At 38.7% G+C, this 27,703-nt stretch overlaps 3 protein-coding genes across 8 annotated transcripts in view; 2 read left to right on the plus strand and 1 right to left on the minus strand.

Annotated features, from left to right (window-relative positions):
- LOC101171950 (dickkopf-related protein 3-like) overlaps positions 1 to 557 on the plus strand; it is a 35,146-nt gene extending 34,589 nt beyond the window's left edge. For all 4 annotated transcript variants that reach the window (XM_020712029.2, XM_020712030.2, XM_020712031.2 and 1 more), the window contains one exon: positions 220 to 557. In XM_020712029.2, the coding sequence (XP_020567688.1) occupies positions 220 to 280 (61 nt within the window). In that variant the 3' untranslated portion in view covers positions 281 to 557. The remainder of the gene's footprint in view (positions 1 to 219) is intronic.
- A 749-nt stretch (positions 558 to 1,306) lies between these two features.
- On the plus strand, positions 1,307 to 14,730 carry LOC101166010 (beta-tectorin). 3 transcript variants are annotated; one of them, XM_011488371.3, is made up of 11 exons: positions 1,307 to 1,701; positions 9,377 to 9,452; positions 9,547 to 9,737; positions 9,823 to 9,974; positions 10,076 to 10,148; positions 10,303 to 10,406; positions 10,473 to 10,556; positions 10,655 to 10,817; positions 12,878 to 12,953; positions 13,073 to 13,108; positions 14,418 to 14,730. In XM_011488371.3, the coding sequence occupies exons 1-11, from the start codon at positions 1,696 to 1,698 to the stop codon at positions 14,483 to 14,485; spliced, it is 1,029 nt and encodes a 342-aa protein (XP_011486673.1). In that variant the 5' UTR covers positions 1,307 to 1,695; the 3' UTR covers positions 14,486 to 14,730. The 3 variants fall into 3 exon arrangements, with proteins under 3 accessions (XP_011486673.1, XP_023805443.1, XP_004080657.1); XM_004080609.4 differs by lacking the exon at positions 1,307 to 1,701 and adding an exon at positions 8,921 to 9,301; XM_023949675.1 differs by lacking the exons at positions 1,307 to 1,701; positions 13,073 to 13,108 and adding an exon at positions 8,220 to 9,301.
- Positions 14,731 to 17,427: 2,697 nt separating this feature from the next.
- On the minus strand, positions 17,428 to 27,383 carry LOC101172201 (guanylate cyclase 2G-like). The gene is made up of 9 exons (XM_023949799.1): positions 27,380 to 27,383; positions 24,110 to 24,287; positions 23,849 to 23,989; positions 21,044 to 21,236; positions 20,267 to 20,441; positions 19,915 to 20,013; positions 18,313 to 18,404; positions 18,126 to 18,233; positions 17,428 to 17,442 (listed from the first exon to the last, which is right to left on the minus strand). Exons 1-9 carry the CDS (start codon positions 27,381 to 27,383, stop codon positions 17,428 to 17,430), a joined length of 1,005 nt encoding a protein of 334 aa, XP_023805567.1.
- Between the last annotated feature and the right edge of the window lie 320 nt (positions 27,384 to 27,703).

Consider the following 27,703-nt stretch of genomic DNA (forward strand, 5'->3'; position numbering starts at 1 on the left):
AAAACGTTTCCCAAATGATGCGTAATTTCCAATGTTTAGATGGAAACGTTACCTAATATTTTAAGCTGATAAAATCTTTGATGACACCAATATTGCTTTTGCAAAGTTTGTATCTTTCAAAATAAAGCAATAAATTATGTAAAACACCATCTGCTTGGTTACCATGATCTAAAAAACTCTCATTGTGAAACCCCTAACTGTAGTTTGTTCTTCTTTCAGGAGAGATTTCATTTACCATCCGGCACGAACAAGTTGGACCTGCCAAGCACCTAAATCCTGATGTGAACCTTGATGCTTCTGATATTTATTTATGTAAATTTATGAACATAAAGAGATGTTTGCATTTTCCTGTAATATCAGTTATAAGTTTTAACAGAAATTGCCTTTTTAAAATATTAGTATGTCCATTTTACAAGAACATTACTGTGCATGGTTAAGATCAACAGGCTGTACCTTTTGTCATTTCAAGTCATTTTAATGTACTTTTGTGTTTATTACTCCTTAGTATAAAGAATGAAGCTATAAATAAAAGTAAATACTAAAAGCTTTCCCTTTAATCTATTATTTATTTTTTAAAATAAAGACGTTTTTTTATTCTGAACCAAACCAAGAAAACAAATATAGGGCTCTCCCCGATTCTGTTTGCTCTTTTTATTGAGCCTCTGGCACAGGCAATATGTGAAAAACCTGAAATTAAAGGAGTTTCACTGAATGGAGTTCAACACAAAGTAGGATTATTTGCCAATGACTTAACCAGAAACATCAATTCTTCATTTTATGGAAATATTAGAAACTTTTGAACATGTATCTGGATATAAAACAAATATTCTCAAAACTCAAATATTAAAATTCAACTATGTTCCCTCTGAATGTATTAGAAACAACTTTACATTCAACTGGAATATGAAAAGTATTAAATATCTAGGTGTGGAAATAACATTAGACTCTCAAAATATAAACTTTAAAAATTATTCAGTAGTACAAGAAAAGATACAAAAAGACATTGAAAAATGGTCAACACTGCCACTAGATTTCAGCTCTAGAATTGAAATAGTGAAAATGAACATTTTGCCTCTGTTTCTATTTCTATTTCAAGCTTTACCAACGAAGGTCTCTAACACGCAATTTACAATGTGGGACAAAACAATAACCAAATTCACATGGGACAATAAAAGATCCATAATAAAATACGGCACTCTCAGTAACTTTTACATTACATCACTGTGGTGTTGTAATGGAGTGTTATTACACCTTTTACCCAGTAGGTGGAGATAACCAATGATGTATTGGTAGCATTGACTGAAAAACTGCAGCAGAAGAATAAAGATGGATCTTGTTAACTGAGCAGGTGCCTACATTTACAGTCTACAACTCAACCGACACAACTCGACAAGGATGGCTTTACTGGGAATTTCGCCGCCCCCGGCATTCATACTGAATCCCGGTGTGGTTACGATCCCTCTGGAGTCCTGGATACGCATGTTTGAAAGCTACGTACTGGCGTTAGCCAACAAGATGGAGGACAAGAGGAAACGCGCTGCTGATCCACCCGGTTGGCATGGAAGCCCAGCGCATTTTCTACACTGCCGGATACGGGGGACTCCTACGCGGATGCCATGCAGGCATTCAAGACATTTTTCATACCAAAGTTAAATACAGTGGCAGAGAGAAACAACTTTCGTCAACGGGCTCAACATGTCGGTGAGTCAACTGCTCAGTATGCTGCTGCCTTACGTGAGCTTGTTACTGACTTCGATTTTGGCGCGCTGGCTGATGATATGAAACGTGATCAAATTGTGGAAAAAAACAACAACAGCAGGATCCGAGAACGTCTGCAATGGAAGACAACCTCACTCTACAGAAAGCTCTCACATTATCTGCTCAGATTGAAAGTGCCCTGGCAGAAGCAAAAGCTATGGCTATACCAGCCTGTGAAGCTGTAGTTGGCATGGTACAGGGGACTTCCACCGGCGGTGGGAGGTACAGACACGGTCACGGGTGTCCACAAGTTAAAGCACCACAGAGAGTACTGCCAAATGGACCTGGGTTTGCTGGTAAGACATGTTATCACTGTGGATCTTGAACAAACATTGCAAGTTTTCCTAAATACCCTGCTAAATCAGCCACATGCACAGCCACATTCAAAGTCTCTATGCGTGCATGTGAGGGACATATACAGTTGACCTGCTGGTTGATACTGGATCTGCAGTTTCCATTCTCCCTTTGCGCCTGTACCAGAAACATTATGGTCATATTCCACTTTACGCAGCAAAAAGAAGACAAATTACTTACTCAGGAGAACCTATTTTTGTCTTAGGCTGCTTGGAACTGACCTGTGGGACAAGTTGTGCCACAATCAATGTGTATGTGGTGTCGACTGGAAACCCTATTTTGGGTTTGGATCTTTTCAATGCTCTGAACCTAGTTATCAGAGATGGCCGGGTCAGTCCAGCAGTGCCTTCTCCAGCTGTGCCTTCTACTTCAGATCATCCTTTGGTCTCTGTTCAGTACACAGCTCCTGCCAACAACCTCGAGGGACCCCAAAATAATTCTGACCAAATGGGACTAGAAACAGGTTTTGCCCACAAGGTGAAGGTGAGACTGGAAGTTCGCCCTGTCCGCACTATTTCCTGCCATTTGCTGTGCGGGATGCAGTTTCCAAGGAACTACAGAGATTGGAACACGAAGGCGTCATTGAACGCATTGGCTCATCCCCATGGGTTTCGCCTATTGTGGTCGTGAAAAGAAAGTCCGACCATATCCGATTGTGTCCTGATTTAAGAGAGCCCAAAAAAGTAGTGGTTGTTGATATCCATCCGCTACCACACATTGAGGAGGTGTTTCATGAGCTACGCGGAGCACGGATGTTTTCCACCATAGACTTGCAGAATGCTTACTACCAAGTACCCCTTCATCCTGAAAGCAGGGACTTTACTGGTTTCATTATAAATGACGAATTCCGTTTTACCAGAGTACCTTTTTGTTTGGCTTCAGCCCTCAGTGCTTTCCAAAGGATAATGACACAGATTCTGTCAGGTTTGGATGGTGTTCAATGTTATTTGGATGATGTGATTGTGTTTGCTAACACGCCTGATCTTCATGAAAAGCGATTAAAGGCTGTGCTGCATTGGCTGTGCAGTAGTGGGCTGAAACTTAACATGGAAAAGTGCTTGTTCAGACAAACTGAGCTGTCATTTTGGGGGGATATTGTTTCTGCTGCAGGTATCAAGCCAAATCCTGATCACATCAGTGCTATCACAGATGCTGCTTCCCCTTGTGATGTAACAACTCTACACTCTTTCCTGGGCCTCACAGGGTGGTATTCAAAGTTCATTCCTAACTACGCTTGTGTTGTGGAACCACTTCGTGCCATGTTGTGTAAGAACGCAAACTTCAAATGGACTGACGAGGCACAAGTGGCTTTTGGGAACTCTAAACAACTGATTGCTACTAGCTCTGCACTTTCTCTGTTTGATCCAGCTCTTCCACCATAGTTACCACAGATACCACACATGTGATTATGGTATTGGTGCAGTACTTACCCAGTTACATGGGGACACCGAAAAAACCATTGCGTTTGCTTCACGGTCTGAGTGTAAAAGGAAGTATTCTATCATTGAGAAAGAGGCGCTTGCCTGTGTTTGGGCTTCTGAACGCTGGCGAACATATTTGTCGGGTAAACACTTTACTCTACGCACTGATCATAGCCCATTCACTTTGCTGCTATCCTACTAAAGGTTTTGGATGAGCAGGAATGCGGATTGCTAGATGGTCAGCTCGCCTCGTGTTTCAACTACACTGTAGAGTATAAACCGGGTCGTGAGAACGTTGTTGCAGACTGTTTATCTCGTTTACCTGTCTCTTCCCCTCCACCACACGAGTTAGAAGAGGACATGGTAGCACTTGTGGCTAATGTGGACTTTGCCGCTGTCACAAAAGACCAGCTGATACAGGCCTGTCTGGACTGTCCTGTGTTGCAACAGGTTCTAGTTTATCTTCGTGATGGCTAGCCACGTAATGCAAAAGGCCTTGACCCAGCTCTTTTACCCATCCAAGCAGAGCTGGTTGAAATAGAAGGTTACCTGATCCATGGATCTCATCGTCTTGTCATTCCCACATTGCTGCGATCTCGACTTATACAGCTTGCTCACGACACACACCAAGGTATTGTTTAGGACCAAACAACGTCTGAGAGAGCTCTGTTGGTGGCCTGGTACGGATGTGGATGCTGCTGTTAAATCGTGCACAACCTGCTCCCAGCACAACAAAACTGCTATAACTAGAGCTGCCCCCTTACAACCGATTCCCCTTCTCAGCACAGCATGGGAAAAGGTGGTTATAGATATAGTGGGACCCTTTAACTCTGCTTCAGCTGACTGTCGTTACGCCATCACACTGATAGATTACTACAGTAAGTTACCTGAAGTAGCATTCCTCTCAAATGTGACTATTGCGACTGTCACTTCATTTTTGTCTGCTGTGTTCAGTCGTGAAGGTAACCACCTGGAATTAGTGAGTGATAACGGTTCTTGTTTTGTTTATGCTTTAGGACTTCTGCTGCTCGCGACATGACGCACTGCCGCAGCTCCAACTACTACCCTCAGAGTAATAGTGAAATAGAGAGGTGGAACAGGGTGTTTGTAAACTGCTAACAAACAGCTGACATTCAAGGTCAACCGTGGCTGCCCTATGTTACTGACTTTTTCCTTGATTATCGGGCTACTCCTCATGCAAAAACTCAGCAAGACAATTTACTGTACAAATAATAGAATGATTTACTGTACCAGATCTAATAGTTTATTAAGGACTCTCATTACAAAGCGTTAACAAAAATACATTAAAGGTCTACTGGAGGTTGACGACAGAGTGAGATTCAGATTAACATCAATGCTCCTTCATATGTTTCGCTCAGTGCCACCTCTGCATACAAGAATGTCTAGAAGATTTAATAAAAAGAGGATAAAAATGGTTATACCAGATTTCTAACAAAGGAAATCTGTTTACTCAGCAAAAAAAGTTGAGTTATATATGGACTTTATAAGTGATGAGAACAAACATGTTAATATACTTGGTCCCACAAGTCCTAATATATAAATATGTACATTTGCGTGCAGATTTCCAAGTAAAAGATAGCTTTTGATTGTAACTTTTTTCACAATCACGCTTTTGTAACCAATTCAGCTCCAATCTGCCTCATCTACGCAATTGTGTAGCTGGCATGTTTAGAGTTTCACTGTGTGATGTCTCCCTTTAAACCTTTATGCATACTGCATAGGTAAATGAACACTGTCTTTGTGCCCCTCCACGCACGTTTCTTGGATCCCAACCAGCAGTTACTTAACTGAGGAATCCTGAGACTCTTGACTCTCCATTTTGTAACTCTAACTGTCCCCTGAATTGTGTCCTCTTACAAATTCTTCCATTTACTCCATTTAGATGCTAATTGTCCTCAGTCTGCATCTTTACTAAAAGGTACTGTGAGTCATTCTGTCTTGGTCTTTATATTCTCATCTTACGCAGCTTAGGTCAAAAGAGATTTGATGCTATTCTACAGACAACATGTGAGATGTGTGAAAGATTGTACCTGTTTTTCTAATGGAGTTGAGCTTTTGGCATGTCAAAATTCAGATGCATCAGAAAGGGATGAAAATGTGACAAAAATGATCTTTAATGCAAAGCTGTGACAAGCCTGTTAAGTGTCTTTGTGTTAGTAGAAATGCTGCTCCATTTTTCAACTTGTTCTTCTTTTGCTTTCAAAAAAGAAGGCAAAAACTGAAATCACAAATGTTAAAAGTATCTAAAATTGGTCTTTAAACACCTTATTTGTGATTTTCCTGCTTGAATGTTCACTTCTCAAATTAAACACTCAAAATTTATATTTGTCCGAGTTAAAAACCAATTGTATGAGTTTATTTTTACTGGTTGAATAATTTTCTCTAAAATTCTGTCTCTAAACATTAGCTTTATACATTTATAGATATATTTCAAAGCTTTTCCTTGTTTGTGCATATAGATTTCATTCCTTTCTGATCTGGGTTGTTTTCATGAACCATCCCATCTCCAATTTTTGTTTCTGTCTGTTTTTAATTCATATTTCAGTTTTTTTTTTATTTCAGTTTTTGAACTCAGTGAAAGTTTATCCTAATCCTTGTCCCAATGTTGATCAACTGTGAGACAGATGTTAAACAGGAATCCAGAACATCAAATTGTCTGATTTATAAAGTATTTATTTGTATAATGGTGCAAAAAATAAACATTTTGCTCCTACAAACAAGCTGAAAGCTGAAGAATTCTGTCCCTCATAGACCTGTTGTCATAGTTTGGGTTTCTTTGTGTTGGTTTTTGCTTTCCATCTTGTTTTTGTCATGTTTGAGTTCTGTTTCCTGTTTTATTTTGAAAGGTTTCCTGTTTTGTCATGTTCTTGAGTTTTACTTCCTCTGTCCCAATCTGCCCTGATCATGTTCACCTGTGTCTTGTCATTCCTGTTTGTATTTAAGTCTTGTCTCTGCCTTCCTCTTGTGCTTGTGTCCATTAATGTCTTAATGTCTCTCATGTAATGTCTTAACGTCCTTAATGTCATCTAACGTCTTTATCGGCTCTTCCCTCATGTCATGTTTTCATGCTATGCCACAGTAAGTTTAGCTTTTGTTTTGTTACCCTGCTCTGCACCACCTTTTGTTAAGATTAAACCCCTTCCCCTGGAACTGTGTGCTCCTGTCTCTGCATTCTGGGTCCTTCACGCTAGAGCCCTGCGCGGGACTATTTTCTTCATCCCGCTCCCGCCCGCGCCCGCTGAATTTCTGACCAATCCCGCCCGCTCCCGCAACGTATGCGTTACACTCCCGCCCGCACCCGCAATATGCATGTCCACTCCCGCCCGCACCCGCAAAACTCATTGAATTTAGTCCCGCACAGTAATAGAGATGCATTGATTTTGTATCGTCTCCCGTCCCGCAGGAAAAAAATACGTATTTTTATTGATATTATTAAAGAGATTCATGTCCCTCCTCCAGCCTCATCTTTTCATGCATTCCTCTTTTGTGTAATTTGCAACTTAATTATTAAATATATTTTCACAAATCCTGTTCGGTTAAAAGTCTGCGTGTGTGCGCGCGCAGACAGACGGCCTGGAGCGCGCTCTTAGTAAGAGGCGGGGCGGGGCGTTGCACACCCCCAACAACAGGTTAGATGACAGAGGCCATTGGGCGTCTCTACCTGGTGCCTTCACGGAGCTTCAGTACATAAGAATCCAACAGCTGCACAGCCTAATGTAGTCCGCTAAAATATATATTCATGAGATATTCATGGCAGCACTGATCCCGCGGGTTTTTTTTTTTGCCGCCCGCTCCCGCCCGCAGCACAATTCAAACCGCCCAATCCCGCGAGATTTGGGTTGGGTCCCGCGGGACCCGGCGGGACCCAATCCCAATGCAGCCCTCTACTTCACGCTACCACAGCCCCCCCAACCTGACACCTGTTCTTTCTCCTCTATGCTCTTCTACCCTCTACGTGTTACCTGTATTAATGTCACATGTTTGAACTGGTTATCTGTATAAAAGACACCTCTCCACACCCTTAAACAGTCAGAGTGTAACCTTGTCATCGTGAACAAGACCAAAGAGCTGTCGAAGGACACCAGGGACAAAATTATAAACCTGAACAAGACAAGGATGAATCAATCTACAATATACGAGCAGCTTGATGAAAAGAGATCCGCTGTTGGAGATATTAATAGAGAATAGGAGAAATACAAGATCACTGAAAATCTCCCACCACCTGGAGCTACATGCAAGATCTCACTTGGTGGGAACCAATGATCTTGAGAAACAGGCCAGAAGTACACAGTAGGTCCTGGTCAATGACTTGCAAGGAGCATGGACCACAGTAAAAAAAGTCACTGTTCGCTTTTAAAGATCAATTGTTTTTTGTCTTACCTTTCTACGGTGACTCAAGGTGTATTCAGACTGGACAGATTTGGTCTGCTTAAAGTTAACCAGAGTTAATTTCCCCCGATAATCCCAAATAAATTTTTAGTCTGAATACACCCAAGCGGACTCTGGTCCAGGACCAAAAACCACTCTCTGACCCATCTTTGAAGGTGGTCTCTATTCCTTTCCAATCGAACTGAGCTTCGGTTCGCTCTGAGATTCCTCAGCCTGAATACAATCTGTTCCCAGAGCGGAAGAACTGAACCAAAACGGTCAACATAAACAGAGTAGGAATGTAGCAACAAATGAGCCGAGGACAAATACAAAGCAACAATTGCCATGCTATCGAACAGAAAAAAAAAAGAGTCCAACTGCTTACTAGTTAAAATGCTTATTTTAACAAAGCTGAAAATGCTTCTTACATGCTTTTCAATGTTTCATTACATGGCACGCACCCATGATGTAACACTAAAAGCTAGCTTGTAGTTTCCTTTACAGAATTCTCTTAAAAACAAAGCCATAACACCATAATGATGAGACACAGCAACTCATTGAAATGTGGTCAGATGAATGCAGGCTCATTAAAACAAGTTTAACACGACATACATTGCTTCACACCGTTTACCCAACAATGTATGTCTCATAAACACTTAGCAGCGTACGTTCATACTCAATGTCTCCACATCACTGCAGTTGCTAGCATCCTTTAAGTTAAAACACACACTTCTCCTTGCCTGTAACTGTTGCGGCATGCCTCCACCATACCAAAGTAACAAGTAAAAAGTATTGTTCCCGTCGTTCAAAACTGCTAATCAAAATTTAAAATTTTAATAAGTTAACTGTCCTGATAAGAATTGTAAAGCGCAGCACGTCTGTCCTTCTCTTGTTATTTTTACCTGCCCTCGTGGTTCCTGGCCAATGACTGACAAGATCTTTAGTCACATGGTTTTATTTAAAATTTTGGTCCATAACAGAATGTGCTGCTTGATGCCAGTCTGAATATAGACCAAGCGCATGGTTCAGGACTCCATCTGGAACAAACGTGGACTCAATCCAGAACAAAAGATTTTTCGAGTCTGAATACACCCTCACTAAAGGTGCTGTTTCTATGGGATACTGTCATTTCAAAGTAAATGTCTGCAACACAGAGGGCTTTTGTGAGAAGCCAGACAATACAGCTCTTAAACCAGCCTTGCCATGAGGGAAAAGAGGTGATGGGACAATGGGGGGAAAACCATTAACTCTTCCATGTGACAGTATAAAGTCCCTCCTGGAGTTGTGTCAGTGTTACTTGTAGAGTCTAAAGCCGGTAACCTGTTGAAGAGCCATGCATATCCTCTGATAAACCTCAAATGAAAGTTATTACTTATCAGGTTAGTATTTTTTTTCAAAGATTTACCTTTTTTAACACAGTTTTTTGTTTTTGTGATTGTCTATATTTTTTACAGCACCCCACCATGGCTTCATTCAGTGGACTATTATTGATGTTGCCAGTAGTTTTAGCCTGTTCTCCCCAAAAAGCAGGTAAATGTCCCTCTATTTGCCATATTTGTTCATCAAGTTTCAAGAAATTACAGAATACTCTTCTTTGTCTTGCTCCATTTTCTTTCAATTTCAGACTACGTTGTAGTTTCTTGCTTTCCCAACACTATCATCGCCAACGTCCCAGAGTGTCCTTATGGTTGGGAGCTGGAGCAGCTGTCCCTGGGTGGTGTCTGCTACACTGGAATACACAGTCCGGGTTACTATCGTTTTATTATCCCAGACCTGACGCCCAAAAACCACTCGTACTGTGGCACACAGTCTGAGGTGAGAAAGAACAATATAATAAACCACTTTGATTTAACCTTTAAATTGATTTTTTTTTGTTCCAAATCCTTCTGGTTTTCTGCAGTACATGCCTGGTAAAGATCCCAAGTACATCTTCTATAACTCTATTGTCTCCAACGACACTTCGCTAACGGTCAGAAATCAGCCAGTCAACTACACATTCAGCTGCATGTACAGAGCCGCCTATCTGGTAAACAATGCAGTTTTCAGCCAGAGGTAAACATCAGTTTGGCACATCTTCAGTCTTCATGTGGATGGTTTGTTCATTCTAACCCAATGACTTGCAGCGCTTTTACTAAACCCTCTGCTTTTTTCAGAGTGGCTACAGTTTATGTCAACAATGGGAGTTTAGGCACTTTTAGATCACAGTTATCTATGAACGTATTCACGGTGAGTGTCAGCCCATATGTCTCGTTTCTTCACTGGATGGAACATGTCATTGCAATGTTGGCATCTCAAACTAACCCAGTGTATCAGTACATCGTACTATAGGTATTAACTGTATTTATTCTTTAAAAGTAAAATAATTTTGCATGTTTTCTAGAATTCAAAGTTCCTCTATGCGAAAGATGCTCCTTACACCATTGACACTTCTGAAATTGGGTCTGAAGTTTTTATTGGAATTGAGGCAAAGGGTCTAAGTAACAGGTATGTTTTTTTTAGTGTAATCCATTAAGAGTATTAAATTACAAGATGTGTTGTTTTATGTATTAGATTCAAAGTTGTGATAAACAACTGCTGGGCAACTCCAACTCCCTATCCCACTGACAGGAAGCGGTGGAGCCTCATCATCAACAGGTAATAGTCCATGAGAGGAAAAGGAATATGAAGTTAAATGAATGTGAAGATGAGTTTAAACTTTTTGTTTTTAAAAAAAAGGATCATTTTTTTATCAGTTGCCCTGCAGACAACACAGTGACGGTTTTTGATAATGCCAAAGACAGCCACTCCACCTTTAAGTTCAACTCTTTCCGTTTCCAACGTCTGGAGAAAGTGTCCACTGTGTGGCTCCACTGTGAAGTCCAGATCTGTGACGGGGAAAGGCTTGTCTGTGAACCAGTGAGTGTCATGACTCCAAATGTATTATTTTTTTGTTTTATTATTAGATACAAGTTTAGATTTTTAGTAAAATACAGCCTTGCTCTCCTTTTACATGATTTTTGATCCAAACATTGATGAACAAAGCAAAACCTAAAGAAAGACAGTACAGACCAAAAGCTTTGACACACCTTCTCATTCAAAGAGTTTTCTTTAGTTTCCTGACTACGAAAATTGTAAAGTCACACTGAAGGTAACAAAACTGTGAATTAACATGTGGAATTATATACATAACAAAAAAGTGTGAAACAGCTGAAAATATGTCATGTTGTAGGTTCTTCAAAGTAGCCACCTTTTGATTTGATTACTGTTCTGCACACTTTTGGCATTCTCTTGATGAGCTTCAAGAGGTAGTCATCTGAAATGAATGAAACTGGCTCACATGCAGACTGCCCCAGGAAAGGAAGACCAAGAGTCACTTCTGCTGCGGAGGATAAGTCCATCCGAGTCACCAGCCTCAGAAATGGCAGGTTAACAGCAGCTCAGATTAGAGAGCATGTCAATGGCACACAGAGTTCTAGCAGCAGACACATCTCTACAACAACTGTTAAAAGGAGACTGTGTGAATCAGCCCTTTACGGTAGAATATCTGCTAGGAAACCACTACTAAAGAAAGGCAACAACCAGAAGAGACATGTTTGGGCTAAAGAACACAAGCAATGAACATTAGACCAGTTGAAATCTGTGCTTTGGTCTAATGAGTCCAAATTTGAGATTTTTGGTTCCAAACACTGTGTCTTTGTGGGACGCAGAAAAAGTAAACAGATGGACTCCTCTATGCCTGGTTCACACCGTGAAGCATGGAGGATGAGGTGTGATGGTGTGGGGGTGCTTTGCTGGTGACACTGTTGGGGATTTATTCAAAATTGAAGGCATACTGAACTAGCATGGCTACCAAAGCATCTTGCAGCGGCATGCTATTCCATCCGGTTTCGTTTAGTTGGACCATCGTTTATTTTTCAGCAGGACAATGTCCCCACACCTCCAGGCTGTGTAAGGGCTATTTGACCAAGAAGGAGAGTGATGGGGTGCTGCGCCAGATGACCTGGCCTCCACAGTCCTGAACCCAATCGAGATGGTTTGGGGTGAGCTGGACCGCAAAGTGAAGGCAAAAGGGCCAACAAGTATTAAGCATCTCTGGGAACTCCTTCAAGACTGTTGGAAGCCCATTTCTCTTGAAGGTCATAAAGGGAAAGCCAAGAGTGTGCAAAGCAGTAATCAAAGCAAAAAGTGGCTACTTTGAAGCACCTACAATATGAAATATTTTCAGTCGTTTCATTCTTTTTTGTTATGTATATAATTCCACATGTGTTAATTCATAGTTTTGATGCCTTCAGTGTGAATCTACAATTTTCATAGTCATGAAAATAAAGAAAACTCTTTGAATGGGAAGGTGTGTCCAAACTTTTGGTCTGTACTGTAAATGTCTTTTTTTCTTCATACCAGATTTGGAAAGTTTCTTGTTCAAATGCACTTTCTTCCTCCTAACCACAGCAAGTATATAAGTTTTGATTTTAAACTGATTATAAAGCGCTGTATAGTTATGTTTTTCACTGTGGCCTTGCATGCTCTGCAGGACCGCCTGAAACTTTGAGTGAAGCACAGGAATATTTTTAATTTTCTTTTGCCTCTGGGACAAGAATTTTTAACATTGATTTGGAACATAGTACAACCTTTTGTCCAACAAAAGTGTTTTTCCTAGAAATGTACAAAAGACTAGTATTGAATTGATGAGATAATGTTTGTTAAAAACAATCTTTACCTTCTCACTCAGAAAAAAGGCTACAGTTTTAAATTTCCTGAGTTATCTGCTCAAAGGTTTTACCAGTTTTTTCCTAATCTTGAAAAAACTTACATCATAGAAAAGTGTGGCTAACATGATGGCATGCACTTTGGGTATTTGTTGTGTAATGTTCATAAATTTCCACTTTTTTTTTACCTGATCTGTGAGAACTGGAAACATTGCTGACTTTGTTCTGTCTAAATAAAGATGAATACTGCTGTTTTTGTTTTTCTTGCAGAGTCCATGTTCTTCCAGAAGCCTGAGAGAGGTAGATCTGAGTGGGGGAATTTTGACTGCTGAGTTTCAAATAAAAGGTAATAAGCACACTGTTTTTTGTAATTATTTACTTTTTAAGTTGAAAGTATATAAATAAAAACCACAGCAACATGTTTTTTGATATTTTATTTATGCTACTGTACTCATAATGTCACAGCAAGTCGAGGCTCTTCTAACAAAGGACAGGTACCAGGTAAATGCATCTCAACTTTATCTTTACTTTATTATTCTCAGTTGTTGAAGGGGTTTGAAAATATTAAACATTTACATTTAGTTCACCAGATATTATATTTTGTTTGCAAACTAAAAAGATAAAAAGTTAGTATCACAAAACAATAATTGTTCTTGGAAAGCCATGAACAAATAAATAGCAGTTTTAGCATGCCACCCTGACATGCCATGGGCCTGATTGAATTTTATGCAAAGCTTTGAGCCCCTCAGAAACGTTTGTGGTGGGGGTATCCAAACATTTTGCAGGAAAGGCCAGTCAATCATCATCAAATTGGTCATTTTAATAAAATAAATAAATAAAAATTAAATATATCAACTAAATTTATCACATTTTCAAACCTCTTGGATTTATTTTAGCTCCTATGATATTTGCCATTCTATCTTAATTCATTTTAAACAAAGTATCAAAATATAAATTCAGCAGTTAACTAAAACATCTGTTTAGTTAGCTTTTTTAATTGTAAACATAAAAGACGTGCTTTCAATTAAAATGTTACATGGAGGCGTTGGATTTGTAACATTCATCAAAAATTAAATGACACAATTTAACCCCTTCACGCTGTGTACATCTAATCTCTGACCGTACCGTTTAATTCAGGGCTCCACTTAATTTAGCATAATCTTGAAGGGAACAAAACAAACAAGTGTTAAGGAAAAAATCTTATTTACCCACTGTCGCAAATTTAATACGCAGATTTCTAACATGCAGTAACTATATTATACAGAATTAATTATCAACAAGTTTTGCATTACTTTCAATACAGCAAGTAAACAGTAAAAAAAAAAGAATAACAATAGATTAATTTTTCTTACCATAAAGGTTTGAAGATTAGCTAAACTTTTCCCAACAAAAGTTTATTGAGATTTTGAAATGATTTTGAAATGAGCAGGAAAAGCCCTTCTACTGCCCCTAGTGGAATGATGATGCACTACAGGGCAGAAAACATGGACCAAGTTCTATTCAATAGGTTTTAAGGAAAGTTTGGATCATGATAATGAGTTAGGGGTCTTAGAAATGCGTGGATCTAATACGACACAAATGGTTGTATAGGGTTATGTTTGGTTTTCTTTACTGAAGCCCCAAATCTAATGTATATATATATAACACATTTGGTGTATTGATAATCCATCTTATAATTATATTTCTATGCTTTTGAAAATCATTATCATTGTATTTGTAATTAATTAAAATCCCAAATGAATGGTCCCAATCAGCAGGGACCAGGAAACATCTGTACAACATTTCTAACATTTAGTTTTTTCTGCCACAGGAACTTCGCTGTTTATGCTTCTGCTGGTCCTGATGAAGATGTGTGATTTAAATGCTGGGCAGTGGTGAACAAGTCATTTCTACAAACATGGAGGGGAGGGCCAAAGACTCAGGGAGTGTGAAAACATTCTTACCCCTTCATTCAAGTGGCTAATCTTTTCCTAAGATTTTACACAGATTTTATTTAGAAAATGCATTAACATGTTTTTAGACAAGTGCTTGATTTAATTTTGACATGAATAAAAATCATTAAAGACAGCAAAGTAATAATAGTTTGCTCTCTAGTTTTCATAAATAAACGTTTTAAAATCAGAGTGAATGTTGTAAACGTTATTTATTTATTCCACGATTAAAATTTGTTGGGGCATTGCAGCTATAAAACACACTTCAAGTCACTTTTCTTTTTTTTTAGCTTTAAAACAAAAATCGTACCCACTTTATATTAAGTCCTACAAATCCGGAAATTTTTTAACATCCTTTTTCTACACAAATGAATTTTAGGAGATGTGCCACACTACAGCACTGTGATACAGATATTATCTCAACTCGTACTGTTTTTCTCAAACATGAACACATTTACTTCACCGAGAAAGAAATACAATTTAAGATTGCCTACTAAACTATTTTAACAATTGTGTATTTTAAATATTGATATGGTAGGTTAAAAAATGCAAAAGATTTTACAAATATATTAAAATATATATATATATATATTTTTTTTTTTACATTTATTTGATTGCACAAATACACCAATTTAAAAGGAAATCTGTGGTACTGTTTGAATTAAGAATTATGTATTTGTGTAACAATGCAACTCTTTGTTTTTTTTGAAAGATTTCAAAGTGGCAATAAAAAACTCTTACTTTGTAAAACAGTCTAACCACAGTGAGAGTGTATCTGAAGTTTGCATTTTGTGTTTTTAAACTCTAGAGTAACAAACATTCGTTAGGTTTATTATCTTTTAAATATTCACGGTCGTCATCGACGATTTTGAGCGGATGCTCTGGCCCTTGGAGTCTGCAGCTTTGAGGCTTCCTGTCATCTTTTGTGAAAAGGAAAAAGAATGAAGATAAAACAGATATTAATATTCACCAAAGCAAAGCATTTTAATGGTATTTGGAAATGCACACTGACTGCCACATTTCTCAGAACAATATATAAAAAGGTGGCCTATCAGATGAGTTTTAGAACATTTTCAAAAAACAAGACAAAAAGCATTTTTAGCAACCACATTGTTGCTGATTTTTAATTAAATAATAATGTAGCTTAAAAATGACTAAGACACTTGAGCAATGAGTCTAACAAATCATTTCAAATTGTTCACATGTCACATCTTTAACTTTCAACTTGTTACTTTCACATAGAGCATCCTTATTTTGTTATCTATTATTTTAGATATCTTCATCCTTCATAGCTTTGGTTCTTTCCTCTTAAAGTTCTCCTATTTTTTGATGTAGCTGCCCCCTGTCAGTCCTACCTTCATTGAAGTTATCATTCTTTACTTTTTTTTATACAAAACAGCCTTGATGCCTGAATTTATTTATAGATTTAATTAAAATAATGTCTTGGCTTTAATATGTGGCTTTTATTTTGATGTTAAATTAAGGTAATACTGGAGCCGAAGTGGTTTGATACATATTTTCATCAATAGGAATCAAGGGGTTAAGAAGGATTTTTATCGTATTGGTGCATAAACGCTTCTCTAGAATAAAAAAAAAACAAACTTCTCGAATGATCCACAAATCCAAATATAAATTATTTCAGGAAAAAACATCTTGTTGCAAAATATAAAGAACGTTTTTCGAGGTTGTTTGCCTGATGATAAAGTTTTCTACATTTTCTTCTATGTCTATTCACAGTTTCCTTCAGTAAGCTTTATCCTAGATCCACCTGGTTTACTCAAACCACCCCACGACTTTCTTTGTTATATCCATGAACCTCCTTTGGTCTTCCTCCAGACCTCCTGTCCCTCCTCTCAATGTGTCCAAACCATCTCAATCTGCTTCCCTGCATTTATCTCCAAAACATCTCTTTTCCTCTCTCTGTTGTTTTGAACTGTTGAACCTGTGAACTCGCCATTCCACTAGACTTCTTATTTACACACAAATAGTCTGTCTAGCTGCAGCTGACCTTCATTGGTCTCTTTTCCAGAACAAACCCCCACTTCTCTAGATGTTCCTCCACCTGCTCTCACTACAGATCACAATGTCATCTGCAAACATCATAATAATAATGGATTAGATTTATTTGCGCTTTTACTTGTTGCTCAAAGGGCTTACAATGTGTCCATTATTCATTCACTCCTCATTCATACTTGGTGATGGTAACTACTGATGTGGCCTCAGCTGCCCTGGGCGTGGCTGCCAGTTTGCACCTCTGACCATCACTGGAACATTCATACTCATCACACACACCAGTGGAGCTGCACTTGAGGCTGAAGGGAGGGTGAAGTGTCTTGCCCAAGGACACAACGACAGCTGGCTGGGGGGAGTGGGAATTGAACCACCGACCTTTGTGTCATTGGACAACCTGCTCTATCACCTGAGCCCCTGCCGCCCAACATCACAGTCTGTCCATCACCACTGCAAGCAGGAAGAGGCTGAAAGCTGATCCTTGGTGTAGTCCAACTTTTAACTTAAATTCCTCTGTCACACTTACACCACATCTCACTGTCTTAAAACTCTCATACATGTTCTGAATAACTCTGTCATTCCAGATTTTGTCATCCAAACCACACCTCCTCTCTCTGCATTCTGTCATAAACTTTCTCTAAATGCAGCTTCTTCTGACTTTCTCCGTTCTTCTCCAAATGTATCTTCAAGGCAAATATTGTCTCAGTGGTTCTCTTCCTCAGCATGAAACCACTCTGTTTTCTATAGATGTCCACTTCTGACCTCAGCCTAGCTTCTATTACTCTTTCCCATAGCTTTATTGTGTGACTCATCAGCTTAATTCCTCTGTAGTTTCCATAACTCTGCACGTCTCCCAGAACACTTTATTCAGATGTTCTCTCACTCTCCAAGATCCTGATAATCAGCCCAGTCAGAAAAAAAACATCTCAACGTGATAAATTGGTTACCTTGATTTAGCAAGGTTTTGATATAACGTTTTTACAAATACAGTAATTAAAAAAGAATTGGGTTCACATTTTATTTTAGCTAGAAAAATCATTTCTACACCAGATGTTCATGTTTACTACCACAATATATAAATACTATAAAGGACAGACTATAGTTGGTCTATAACTAAAAATACTGTGGGGTTTGTTAAAAGTTCCAATCAGATCATCTTTGAATCTAACGTTTTTTGTTTTTTGGGGGGAGCTCATTGCGCCCCGGGCGACTGCCCACATTGCCCACAGGAAAAAACGCCACTGCACCTCACAACCCCAACCCCAACAACAGTGGTGCAACAAAAATGGTGAGGAATATTTATTATTTTTTATCAGAGTGGGTTTTAAATGTTGTATTTTTGGACCTCTGTCCAATAGTAAAAATGTGAATCATGTTTTTTGTTTTTCTATTTTCCACATTACCAAAGATGGGAACAAACTTAGCAAAAATCTCACTGTCTGTGTAAATATAGTCTAAAACATTTTTCCATCATTCTACTCTGTTTTATTTGTAACAACGTTGTCTACCTCAGTCTCTAACAGAAAACTGTTTCAGGAAAAGTCTCAAATATACATTTTTTTCTTCTGTTTGTGTACCTCTTTCAGAAGTTTGAGACTGTCTGCATGTGATGAGCTTGGGGCCACAAGAGGAGGATTAAACCCAGTTTTTTTCAGGAGCCAGTAGGTCTTTTGAAATCCTTTACCCTGTCAGGAGATAAACTATAGTCGGATCTTAAGATGTTAAAAACACAAACCAGACATAAAAATAAGGAGAGTGTTTCACCTTCATTTCAATCTCTCCTCTTTCCTCCATCTCGAAGGATCCAGCCAGGACAAGAATGTCTGCTGTGGACTGAGAAATGTGAATCTTCAGGGCTGTGGAGTGAAAATGTTTTGATTAACCTTCTAAAGCCCACTATATAAAAGATTTGAGTGGAAAATGTATTTTTTTCTTTTTGGTATTGTATCGATATTTCAGAGCTCTCAATTATGCGACTGTCAGAAGTAGGAGCTCTGTCTCCCCCTCTGGTCACTGAACAGTCCCCAGAGTTCTAGCCACAATCAGTTCCCAGCAACCCCAGCACACACTTTCTGGATGCTGCACACCTGACTCTCATTCATTCAATCAACCACAGCATACTTGAATACTGTACTGAGTCAAGCTCAGTGCGAAGTATTGTTTGTGCCACTCTGCCTTCATTACCGAGCATTATAGTTGGACCTGATCTTCCTTTTCTGACCCTGTTTTCCTGCTGCCTGCCCTGACTCTTGCCTGGACTCTGACTACCCTGTCTCTCCTCTGATGCTTTTATGCCTGTTGTTGACCCCTGCCTGCCGGACTGACCTTGATTTAGCATTGTGGACTTTTACCTTCGCTAATAAACCTGCTGCACTTGGATCCAGCCATCTGACTGTTCTTGTGACAGACGTTGGATGATGAGTTAGGTTTTTGCTCTCAACAATGTTAGTTCGGGATGCGAAAATATTGACAAGCTTTGAGGAGAAAAAGCACATTATTTACCCACTGTCTCAAATTTGAACCACACATTTTTAACATGATGTAACTGTATCGTAGAAAAATAATTATTAACAAAGTTGACATTCTTTCAATACAGAAAGTAGCCATTAAAAATGAATATCAATAAGGAAATAGTCTCACCATAAACTTTAGAAAATTAGCTGAAAATTAGCTTTTCCTGCCAAAAGCGTTTTTGAGATTTCACCAAACCAGCCCTTTTGAAATGAGCAGGGGAAGCCTTTCTACTGCCCCAAATGAAAAGATAATTCACTTCAGGGTAGAAAACATGAACCAAGTTATAGACAATGAATTTTTAAGGAAAGTTTGATCATGAACCAAATGGTTATAGATTTCGTCATTTAGGTTCTTGATTATATTTGTTTGATTGCTACTGATTGCTAAGTCAGTGAAACATACAGCTAGATGTTTTTTTCAGGTGTAAATATATTTAATTAAAGCAAGAAATGCTTTAGATAATTGAAAGCAATTTTTTACAAGTATCAAAACAGGTTTAACACTTTGATCATTTGCTAGACCCGTTACAATAAGGCTTTGTTAACATGCTTCAAAAAGTTGGGATAATTAACAGAAAATAGTATTTAAAACACATCAGCTGTAATTTTGTGTTTTTGTTGACAGCATTGATAACCAAAAAGATCTTGGTGCTTTTGTTGGACACAAAAAGCCTATTTTAATGTAAAAAACAAAAGCTCAATTTCAATCAAGCCAGTTGTTGCCACAAAAATATTTCTGACCTTTCATTATTTTATTATGACCATGTAAATAAAATTCAGAATTTTGTTTCTGGAAGCAGTTTCTAACCCTGTAATAATCCCCCCAACCGTGATCAAAAGTGCCGACACTCACGTAAACTGTTGCTCTCCATGCGAGAAGCCGTGTTCACCGTGTCCCCAAACAGACAGTAACGAGGCATTGTAGTGCCCACCACTCCAGCAACCACTGGACCTGTAATAATAACTTCATGTCACATATTTGATTTTAGTAATGTAAGAGAATTGGAATATCTGACAAAACTAACATCATTGTTTTGGATTTCTGGTTAAGTACAATTTCATCATCTATTTTCTATCATCTGCACGTGTCTTAAAATGAAATATCAAAAAAAGCTTTAAAACTGCAAATAACAAAATAAAGCTCCAAACCAAAAAGAGAACTATTAAACTATCAAATAAAACTTAAACATAAAAAGAGCACCTACCAGAATGTATGCCAATGCGAATTGCAAGGCCCTCATTTGGCATGTGAGGTATTTTAAAGATTTTGATAGCGGCCAGGAAATGCAGAGCCATTGTGGATATCTCTAAAGCGTGTTTGTTTCCATTGCTGATGGGAAGGCCACTAGCTACCATGTATGCATCACCAATAGTTTCTACCTTTTGGAGACACAAAATAAGAGGGGTTTTATCTTAATATAGTAAGAATTGTGTTTAGTCATCGGCTGCTGTTGGGCAAAGGCGGGGTGCACCTTGGACAGGTCCCAGTTAGGATGAGAACCAGGGCCTTCTCATTGTGAGGTGAGAGCACTAACAACAACATTTTTTAATGTATTAATAACTTTAATAGTACATTAATGTAAATAAATAAGTATTTGCCCTTGTAACAGCTAACAGTCAGCAAAAGACAATAATAGAAAAGTTTATTATTGTAACTAAAATACTTGATGTAGATTTGCAGAAAGTGACTGAAAACATCCCAGTTGCCATTTCAGTTACTTGACTATTCAAGCAAAAGTCATTTTGCAAGTCTTTTTAAAAACATACTTTGGCTTTGTTCTGTTTCTCTATGTTTTTTTATTCTGTTTGTTCTATTTCCACTCTGCATTAGCTTTGTGATGAACCACATTCAAAATTCATTAAAAGACAAACAAGCCAGTCTGAAAAATTTCTTAAAAATACTTATTTGTATTCAAATGCTTATAAATGTAAATGTGTTGACAAATAAGGTTGTCTGCATGTAAGTTTTCTCTGCTCCTTACTTTGTACACGTCATACATCTTTATGATGTCGTCAAACAGGCTGTAGAGGTCATTGAGGAATGTTACCACCTCCATGGCTGAACTGACCGAACACATGGAGGTGAAGCCGACAATGTCAGAGAAGAATATGGTCACCATGTCGTAGCTCTGTGGCTCCACTGATTTTCCCGACATTAGCTGATCTGCAATGTACCTACAAAAAGCCATGAGTGTGAACAACAGAACATGATGATTGCCTCTGCAATGTAAAATGTTAAAGCAATACTGAGTTCCTGCTTTCACTTCAGTACAGAACTCCTTCATACTTTCAGCTATTAAAGGCAATTTGGTTTCAAAATGTTCTTCTTATTTTGGAAATTCTTGGACATTTTGTTTTGGTGTTTTATGGTTTATAACTTATCAAGCAAAATAACTTTTTTGCCACAGAAATGAAAAGAGAAGTGTTCAAGTCTTTAACAAACTTTGTGCCAGTTAAAAGTGATTACTTCAGCATATTTTAAGATAGAAAAATCATACAACCTTAAAAACGTTCATAAAGCATCAAACTCTTTCAGTTGTACTCAATTTTTTAAAAATCCTAATTTTTTAACACAATCACAATTTCAGATATATATATATTTTTTTTTTCAATTTTAGAAAATATTTGGATTGATAGTACATTTCAAAGTACGGGAAAATTTAGGACCCGGGGAGGACATTACAGTTATGGTAAGGAGATGTATTTTCTCAGTAAAAAAAAGCGATTGTCAGGAAAGGGTGGTGGACTAAATGCCTAAGTCACACTGCCCTTACGTGTGGATACGGGCTGTCTGTGAGCAACAAATGGACAAACCTGTGGGGCGCACACGTAGTCCATACCAAAATTTTAAGATAAAAAATATCAGCGCACAGTTTTTTCCATGGGCATGTTGCGGGTGACAGGCTCCAGGGAAAGTTAATGAGTATTCAGACTGGGAAATCATTTGGTCTGGGCCAAGTCGTTTTAATTTGGTCCGGATTGAGTTCTGAACCTTGCGTTTGGTCTGCATTCAGCTTTAGTTCAAAACTTTCCACAGAAAAGCATGAAAGAAGCACTTAAAGCTATGTTAAAATAAACGTTCTAACAAACAAACAGTTGGACCCATTTTTCTGTTTGATAAAATGACAATCATTGCTTATTTCTATTTCTGTTTCCTAATTCCTAATCTGTTTGCATCATGTGATGACCTGCTATGGTGACCGTTTTGGTCAGGATGGATTCTATTCAGACTGAGAAATCTCAGAGTAAACCAAAGTTCAGTCCAATTGGAAACGAACCGAGAGCACCTCGAAAGATGGGTCTGAGAGGGGTTCCTAGTCACGGACCAGGGTCTTCTTTGGTGTATTCAGACTGCAAATTTGCTCCTGATTAAAGAGCATGTAAGGGTAAGGGTGAAGTAGGTGAGACACAGGCATGTGGCATGAATTTTTCACCCCCCCCCCCCCCCCCCCCCACCCTGCACACTGTTCAAGGGGCACATTACTACTCTTCAAGTGATAAGTTCACACTCCTGCCATTCCTTGCAGCAGCCTGAGTGTTAGGAATGAGAACATTAGACAATCACTGCATAGTTTGGGAGGGGTGTCTTGTGGGTGCTTACATATCACCCGCACGCACCACACACCATTTGCATGTGGTCGCTAAGGCCATTTCACAAATGACAAGAGCGTAGCACCATATGTCAGCATCACCTATACGCCATAAGTGTTTGTATCTTACATTATCCCCACGCTATGTTCACAGTGGGAATGGGACGCATGTTTATGGGCGTTCTTTATGACCCGCTTTTAGCAGGTTCGGACCGTACAAGCAGAGTGGGGCTTCTTCTTCTTCTTTATCTGTTTCTACTGGGGCGGCCGTGGTGCAGCGGTAGGGTGGTCAACCCTGATTGTAATATTTCAGGTTCGATTCCTGCCTTGAATGCCCATGGGTTAAAGTGTCCTTGGGCAAGACACTGAACCCCCCCCCCCCCCCCCCTTGCCTCTGGTGGGAGGTTGGCAGCAGAGCTGCCACCAGTGTGTGACTGGGTGAATGGGACTGTGACTGTAAAGCACTTTTGGCCTTGAAGAAGGTAGAAAAGAGCTATATAAGTATGCACCATTTACTGTTTTCTAGCACATGTCCTCCACCTACAGTTGGAAGAGGCTTGATGCAAAATGTAGAAGCGGTGCAAATCTTGCTCCAGGCTTTGTCTTTCACAGCTCTATTCTGATATATGAAAGAATAAATAATTGTACAAGCCTCAATTATTAATTTCTCCTCCATGATCAATTTTCAAATAGTTGGCACGTCTATGAAATGAAAAGGACAACCGCACCGATACTGGTAAAAAAAAGGAGAAACAAACTCTGGGTGACAGCAGCAATCTTCCAAAACCAAACAGGTAACCAGACTCTAATTATACTAAAGATGATGAGTACCAGAGGGCAGCTGTGGATGATCAGCAACTTAAACTTGGTTTGACTGGAAATGAAGGAAAACAAAACCTTAAAAGGGAACATGAACAAAAAAATATTTATTCTATGCTTTGTTAGTTTATTTAGCAATTAGCTTCAGTTAGTAGCTTCAGTATGCAGCCTTGCAGTGGTGAAATTTCTCTAATTTTATTTTACCAAGACGCAACTGCACACTGCATTTTAAAACATAGAGCATGCTTGAAATGGAAGATAAATCAACTTATAAAATTACTTTACATGCACACTTTTACCCGCAGAAGAAAAATATGTTATCTTTTCACGGCTCAATTTCTAATTTTGAGCTAAAATGTAAAATTCTAAAGCAGAAACCTTGGTAACATGCTGGAGAGAAGTTTGTCTGCTCTGGCCTTCTCCACTGTCAGCTGGTTGGTCCTCTCCTCCACCACCTCCTCAAGGTGATTTGCATATTTCTCTAACTTGTCAACCATGCTGTCGAGGATATTTGCATGGCTACAATGCAGAAATGACAAATATGGAACCGTTTTTAGTTCTGTTTTTTTTTCTGAACATGTAACTGATGATCATGTGTTTCATGACGATAGGTGATTATACAGGCTCACATTGACAGACCTCTCGGGACTTATGCTCTTCAATCGTCTCCGGATGGATGCAAAAGGTGGCCTGTGGTCGGGCTTTTCAGACCAGCAGGCCTTTAGCAGTGCGTTGACCTTCTCATCACACAACTGGTCTGACAGCACTGGTCGAAGAGGTTCTCCTTGAAAAGGGATCCTCAGTTGTATAATAATATCTGGAGAAAGAAATACAGAAACATTTTGTATGTTACTATTTGCAGAATACACATTTTAAAGCCAGTGGATTTCTCAGAATGATTAATCTGGTCCCTAAATTCTCTGGAGTTAAACGTTTTTTGTAGTCCTGGACTGCAAGGAGCAGATTTTTTTTGGTCATTTTTTTCTATCGCTGTGACTTGAGCAATATTTTCACCCTGTCTCATATAAAAATGTTCAACCAAATTTGTATGCACCTAGTCTCTTGTGAATCAGAATTCTGGGGATAGTGAACAACCCTCTCCAAAAAATGATTACATTATAGCAGGCAAAACTAACAAAAAAAAATTAATGGAGAAAAAATCTCTCAGGGGGCTCAAAAAATATATCAAAATCCACTGACGAAGCCAAAAAACAAGTGTCAGGGATATCCTACAAAGTTTTGAAATTATTTGAATTTGAAGTTTTGAAATGGGATGGCCACAGGACCTACAGCTTGGCGGCCATTTTGTGGCAAAGGGTGACATTTGTTGATTTTCACAATTTTTTCAAAAATATGGGAAGCGAAACCTTAAGTTTGAGCAATCTTCACATAATTTCCCTCACATACCACCAGGATAGGGCTTGTTGACCTAGGGAAGGGCCACCGTCTTGAATTAAAAAAAAAAGATATTCAATACAACTACAAATTTAAACTCCTCCTCTGAATTTTGATCTATTGTCTCCTAACTAATTGAGCAGGCATGTGCACAGATAGGGCCCTAGGGGTGCATGAGCACCTGTCCTTTAAGCCTCATCATAAAAAGTGCCCTAGTGCCCTTTTTTTCTTTGTATTAATATTTAAAAATCCCTTCTAGAAATACAAGAAAAAGAATTGTCGCTACAAAATCCGGTATTGCACCACACATTCCTATATTTCCTCTTCTGAAAAAGCCCAGTTTAGATCCTAGCAACTTAGCCAACTATAGACCAATATCAAATCTCCCTTTTATTTCCAAAATCCTAGAAAGGGTTGTAGTTAAGCAGCTTTACCACCACCTACAGGACAATAGGCACTTTGAACATTGTCAGTCATGGTTCAGACCACACCACAGCACTGAAACTGCACTAGTTAGAGTCTCTAATGACTTGTTATTGGCCTCAGAACAGGGACTACTGTCTATTCTGGTCCTGTTAGACCTTAGTGCAGCCTTTGACACAATCAACCACAGTATTTTACTCCAAAGGTAAGAGCATGACATAGGGATCAGAGGATTTGCCCTCCAGTGATTTGAATCCTATTTATCCACTAGGTAACAGTTTGTTAATGGACAGTCCTCTCATTGCATTCGACTTAGCTACGGAGTCCCACAGGGCTCAGTTTTAGGTCAGTTTTGCCCTTAGGAAATATAATCAGGAAACAGCATTAATTTTCACTGTTATGTGGATGATACACAGTTGTATTTATCCATTTAAACATGATTGACCATATGGACAAACTTAATGCCTGCATCAGACCTGGAAGACAATTATTACCTCCTCCTAAACCCAGAAAAAACTGAGGTAATTATAGTTGGTCCTAAAAACTTGAGAGATGCTCTGTCTGATCAGATAGTCTCCCTAGATGGCGTAAGTATAGCCTCCAATTCCACAGTTAGAAACCTTGGTGTTTTCATTTACCAGGATTTATCATTTAAGGCTCACATACCACAGGCATGTAAAACTGCATTTTTTCACCTGTGCAAAGATCAGAAATATATTATCTAAAAGTAATGCTGAAAAACTTATCAATGCATTTGTTACATCTAGGCTTGATTCTTGTAACTCTTTACGAACTTGTAAAGTTCCTAAAAAAGTCTTCAGCTTGTTCAGAATGCTGCAGAAAGATTGTTAGCAGGAACTAGCAGAAGAGAACACACTACTCATGTGTAAGTTTCACTTCACTGGCTCCAAGTTGATTCTAGAAATAAGTTCAAAATCCTCCTGCTAACCTACAAGGCCTTACGTGATATGACCCCATCCTATATTAAAGATCTCATAGTGCCTTACCAACCAAACAGAACATTTCACTCACAAAATGAAGGACTGTTTGTGGTTCCCAGAATTTCTAAAAGTACAGTTGGAGGTGGAACCTTTAGCCACCAAGCCCCTGTCTTATGGAACAAGCTCCCAGCTCATGTACGAGAGGCTGACAGTTTCTACATTCAAAGTTAGGCTTAAAACAATTGTTTTTCCTGCATATTTCCTACTTTGAGCCCCTGCCCCTCTAAAATCTTGTGCACGTCCCTGTCCTCAAGCAACACTGGAAAGCTAATGATGAAAAATCTGTGTTTTAGAAGTTTTAGAAGGCTCAAGATGAACGAAACAATATGACACAATATAAACATACAAGGAATGTAGGCGTGGTTAACAAAACACTTCTGTTGCTAGGGAAATCCACAAGTTTACTTGAGCTAATTTTTCTAAAAATTACATAGACCTACCCGCTCGTCACACCAAGGCGACCAAAAAATTAAATCGTTTCTATAGAGCACGTGTCAAACTCAAGGCCCGGGGGCCAAATGTGGCCCTCCATGTCATTTTATGTGGCCCGCGAGAGCATAAAAGTTTTTAATTTCTTAAAAGAAATAGAAAAAATTGGTGTGTATTAATTCATATCTAGGGGTAATCACACTTGAAATATCAGATTGGGCAACTATGCATTAGGACTTAAACACTGTCAATATAACCTAATTGAATTTAAAAGGATTTATGCTAGAGTAACAAGCAAACATATGTTTTCTATGCAACTGTAATTGTCACTTTAAAAAGTCATAATAAATAAATAATGAGTTATTTAACATTAAGGAGTAGTTAAATTTATTTTTCATTACCTTTAGTTACAGGTATAAGTTATATCTGGCCCTTTAAGGACAACTGCTATGCTGATGTGGCCCTCAGTAAAAATGAGTTTGACAACCCTGCTATAGAGAATAACTAACAGTTAAGCAGCCGTTTTATTTAAAAAACATGTTTTTACAATTTTTGTCATTTATGTCATTTAGCTCTGACCAGGTTGGCAGGGGCAGAGGTGAAGACTGAGGGGCATGCATTAACTGTATGATATTGCTGGACGGATTGCGTGTGACGTCACCCATGGCCTTGCTTCTGGTCCCAACCAAATTAAGTCATTTCAGTCACAATTTTTCAGCTATATGTCTATCACCATGTTTGAACGAGACATCCACAATAAGATAGACAAAGAAGACGAAATGTTCCTTGCAACTGGGAACATGCTTAAGAACTTGAGAACAGGAAAGCAGTGATCAAATCTCCTGGCTCCACTTTGGAAGTGGTGAAGTGAATGGAACATTAAACTTAGTGAGCAAAGGAAAGTTGATCAAAACTTTGAAATGTTATTAGAGTAAAAGATCCGAGCCAGACATAGGGGGTTGTTGAATGGGTTTAACCCACAGAA

The sequence above is a fragment of the Oryzias latipes genome, chromosome 19, assembly GCF_002234675.1.
Source record: "Oryzias latipes chromosome 19, ASM223467v1".
NCBI classification, from domain to species: domain Eukaryota; kingdom Metazoa; phylum Chordata; class Actinopteri; order Beloniformes; family Adrianichthyidae; genus Oryzias; species Oryzias latipes.

What these genes read in the sequence shown, in the direction of transcription:
- LOC101166010 (XM_004080609.4), top strand. Translation starts at nt 9,281, where the DNA reads ATGAAAGTTATTACTTATCAG. An exon ending in GCAAAGGGTCTAAGTAACAG is followed by an intron (nt 10,407 to 10,472) that starts GTATGTTTTTTT and finishes TTTATGTATTAG; the next exon opens with ATTCAAAGTTGTGATAAACA. An exon ending in TGCTGAGTTTCAAATAAAAG is followed by an intron (nt 12,954 to 13,072) that starts GTAATAAGCACA and finishes ATAATGTCACAG; the next exon opens with CAAGTCGAGGCTCTTCTAAC.
- LOC101172201 (XM_023949799.1), bottom strand. An exon ending in CTCTCCAGCATGTTACCAAG is followed by an intron (nt 21,237 to 23,848) that starts GTTTCTGCTTTA and finishes GGCTTTTTGTAG; the next exon opens with GTACATTGCAGATCAGCTAA. An exon ending in CATGGAGAGCAACAGTTTAC is followed by an intron (nt 18,405 to 19,914) that starts GTGAGTGTCGGC and finishes TTCACTCCACAG; the next exon opens with CCCTGAAGATTCACATTTCT.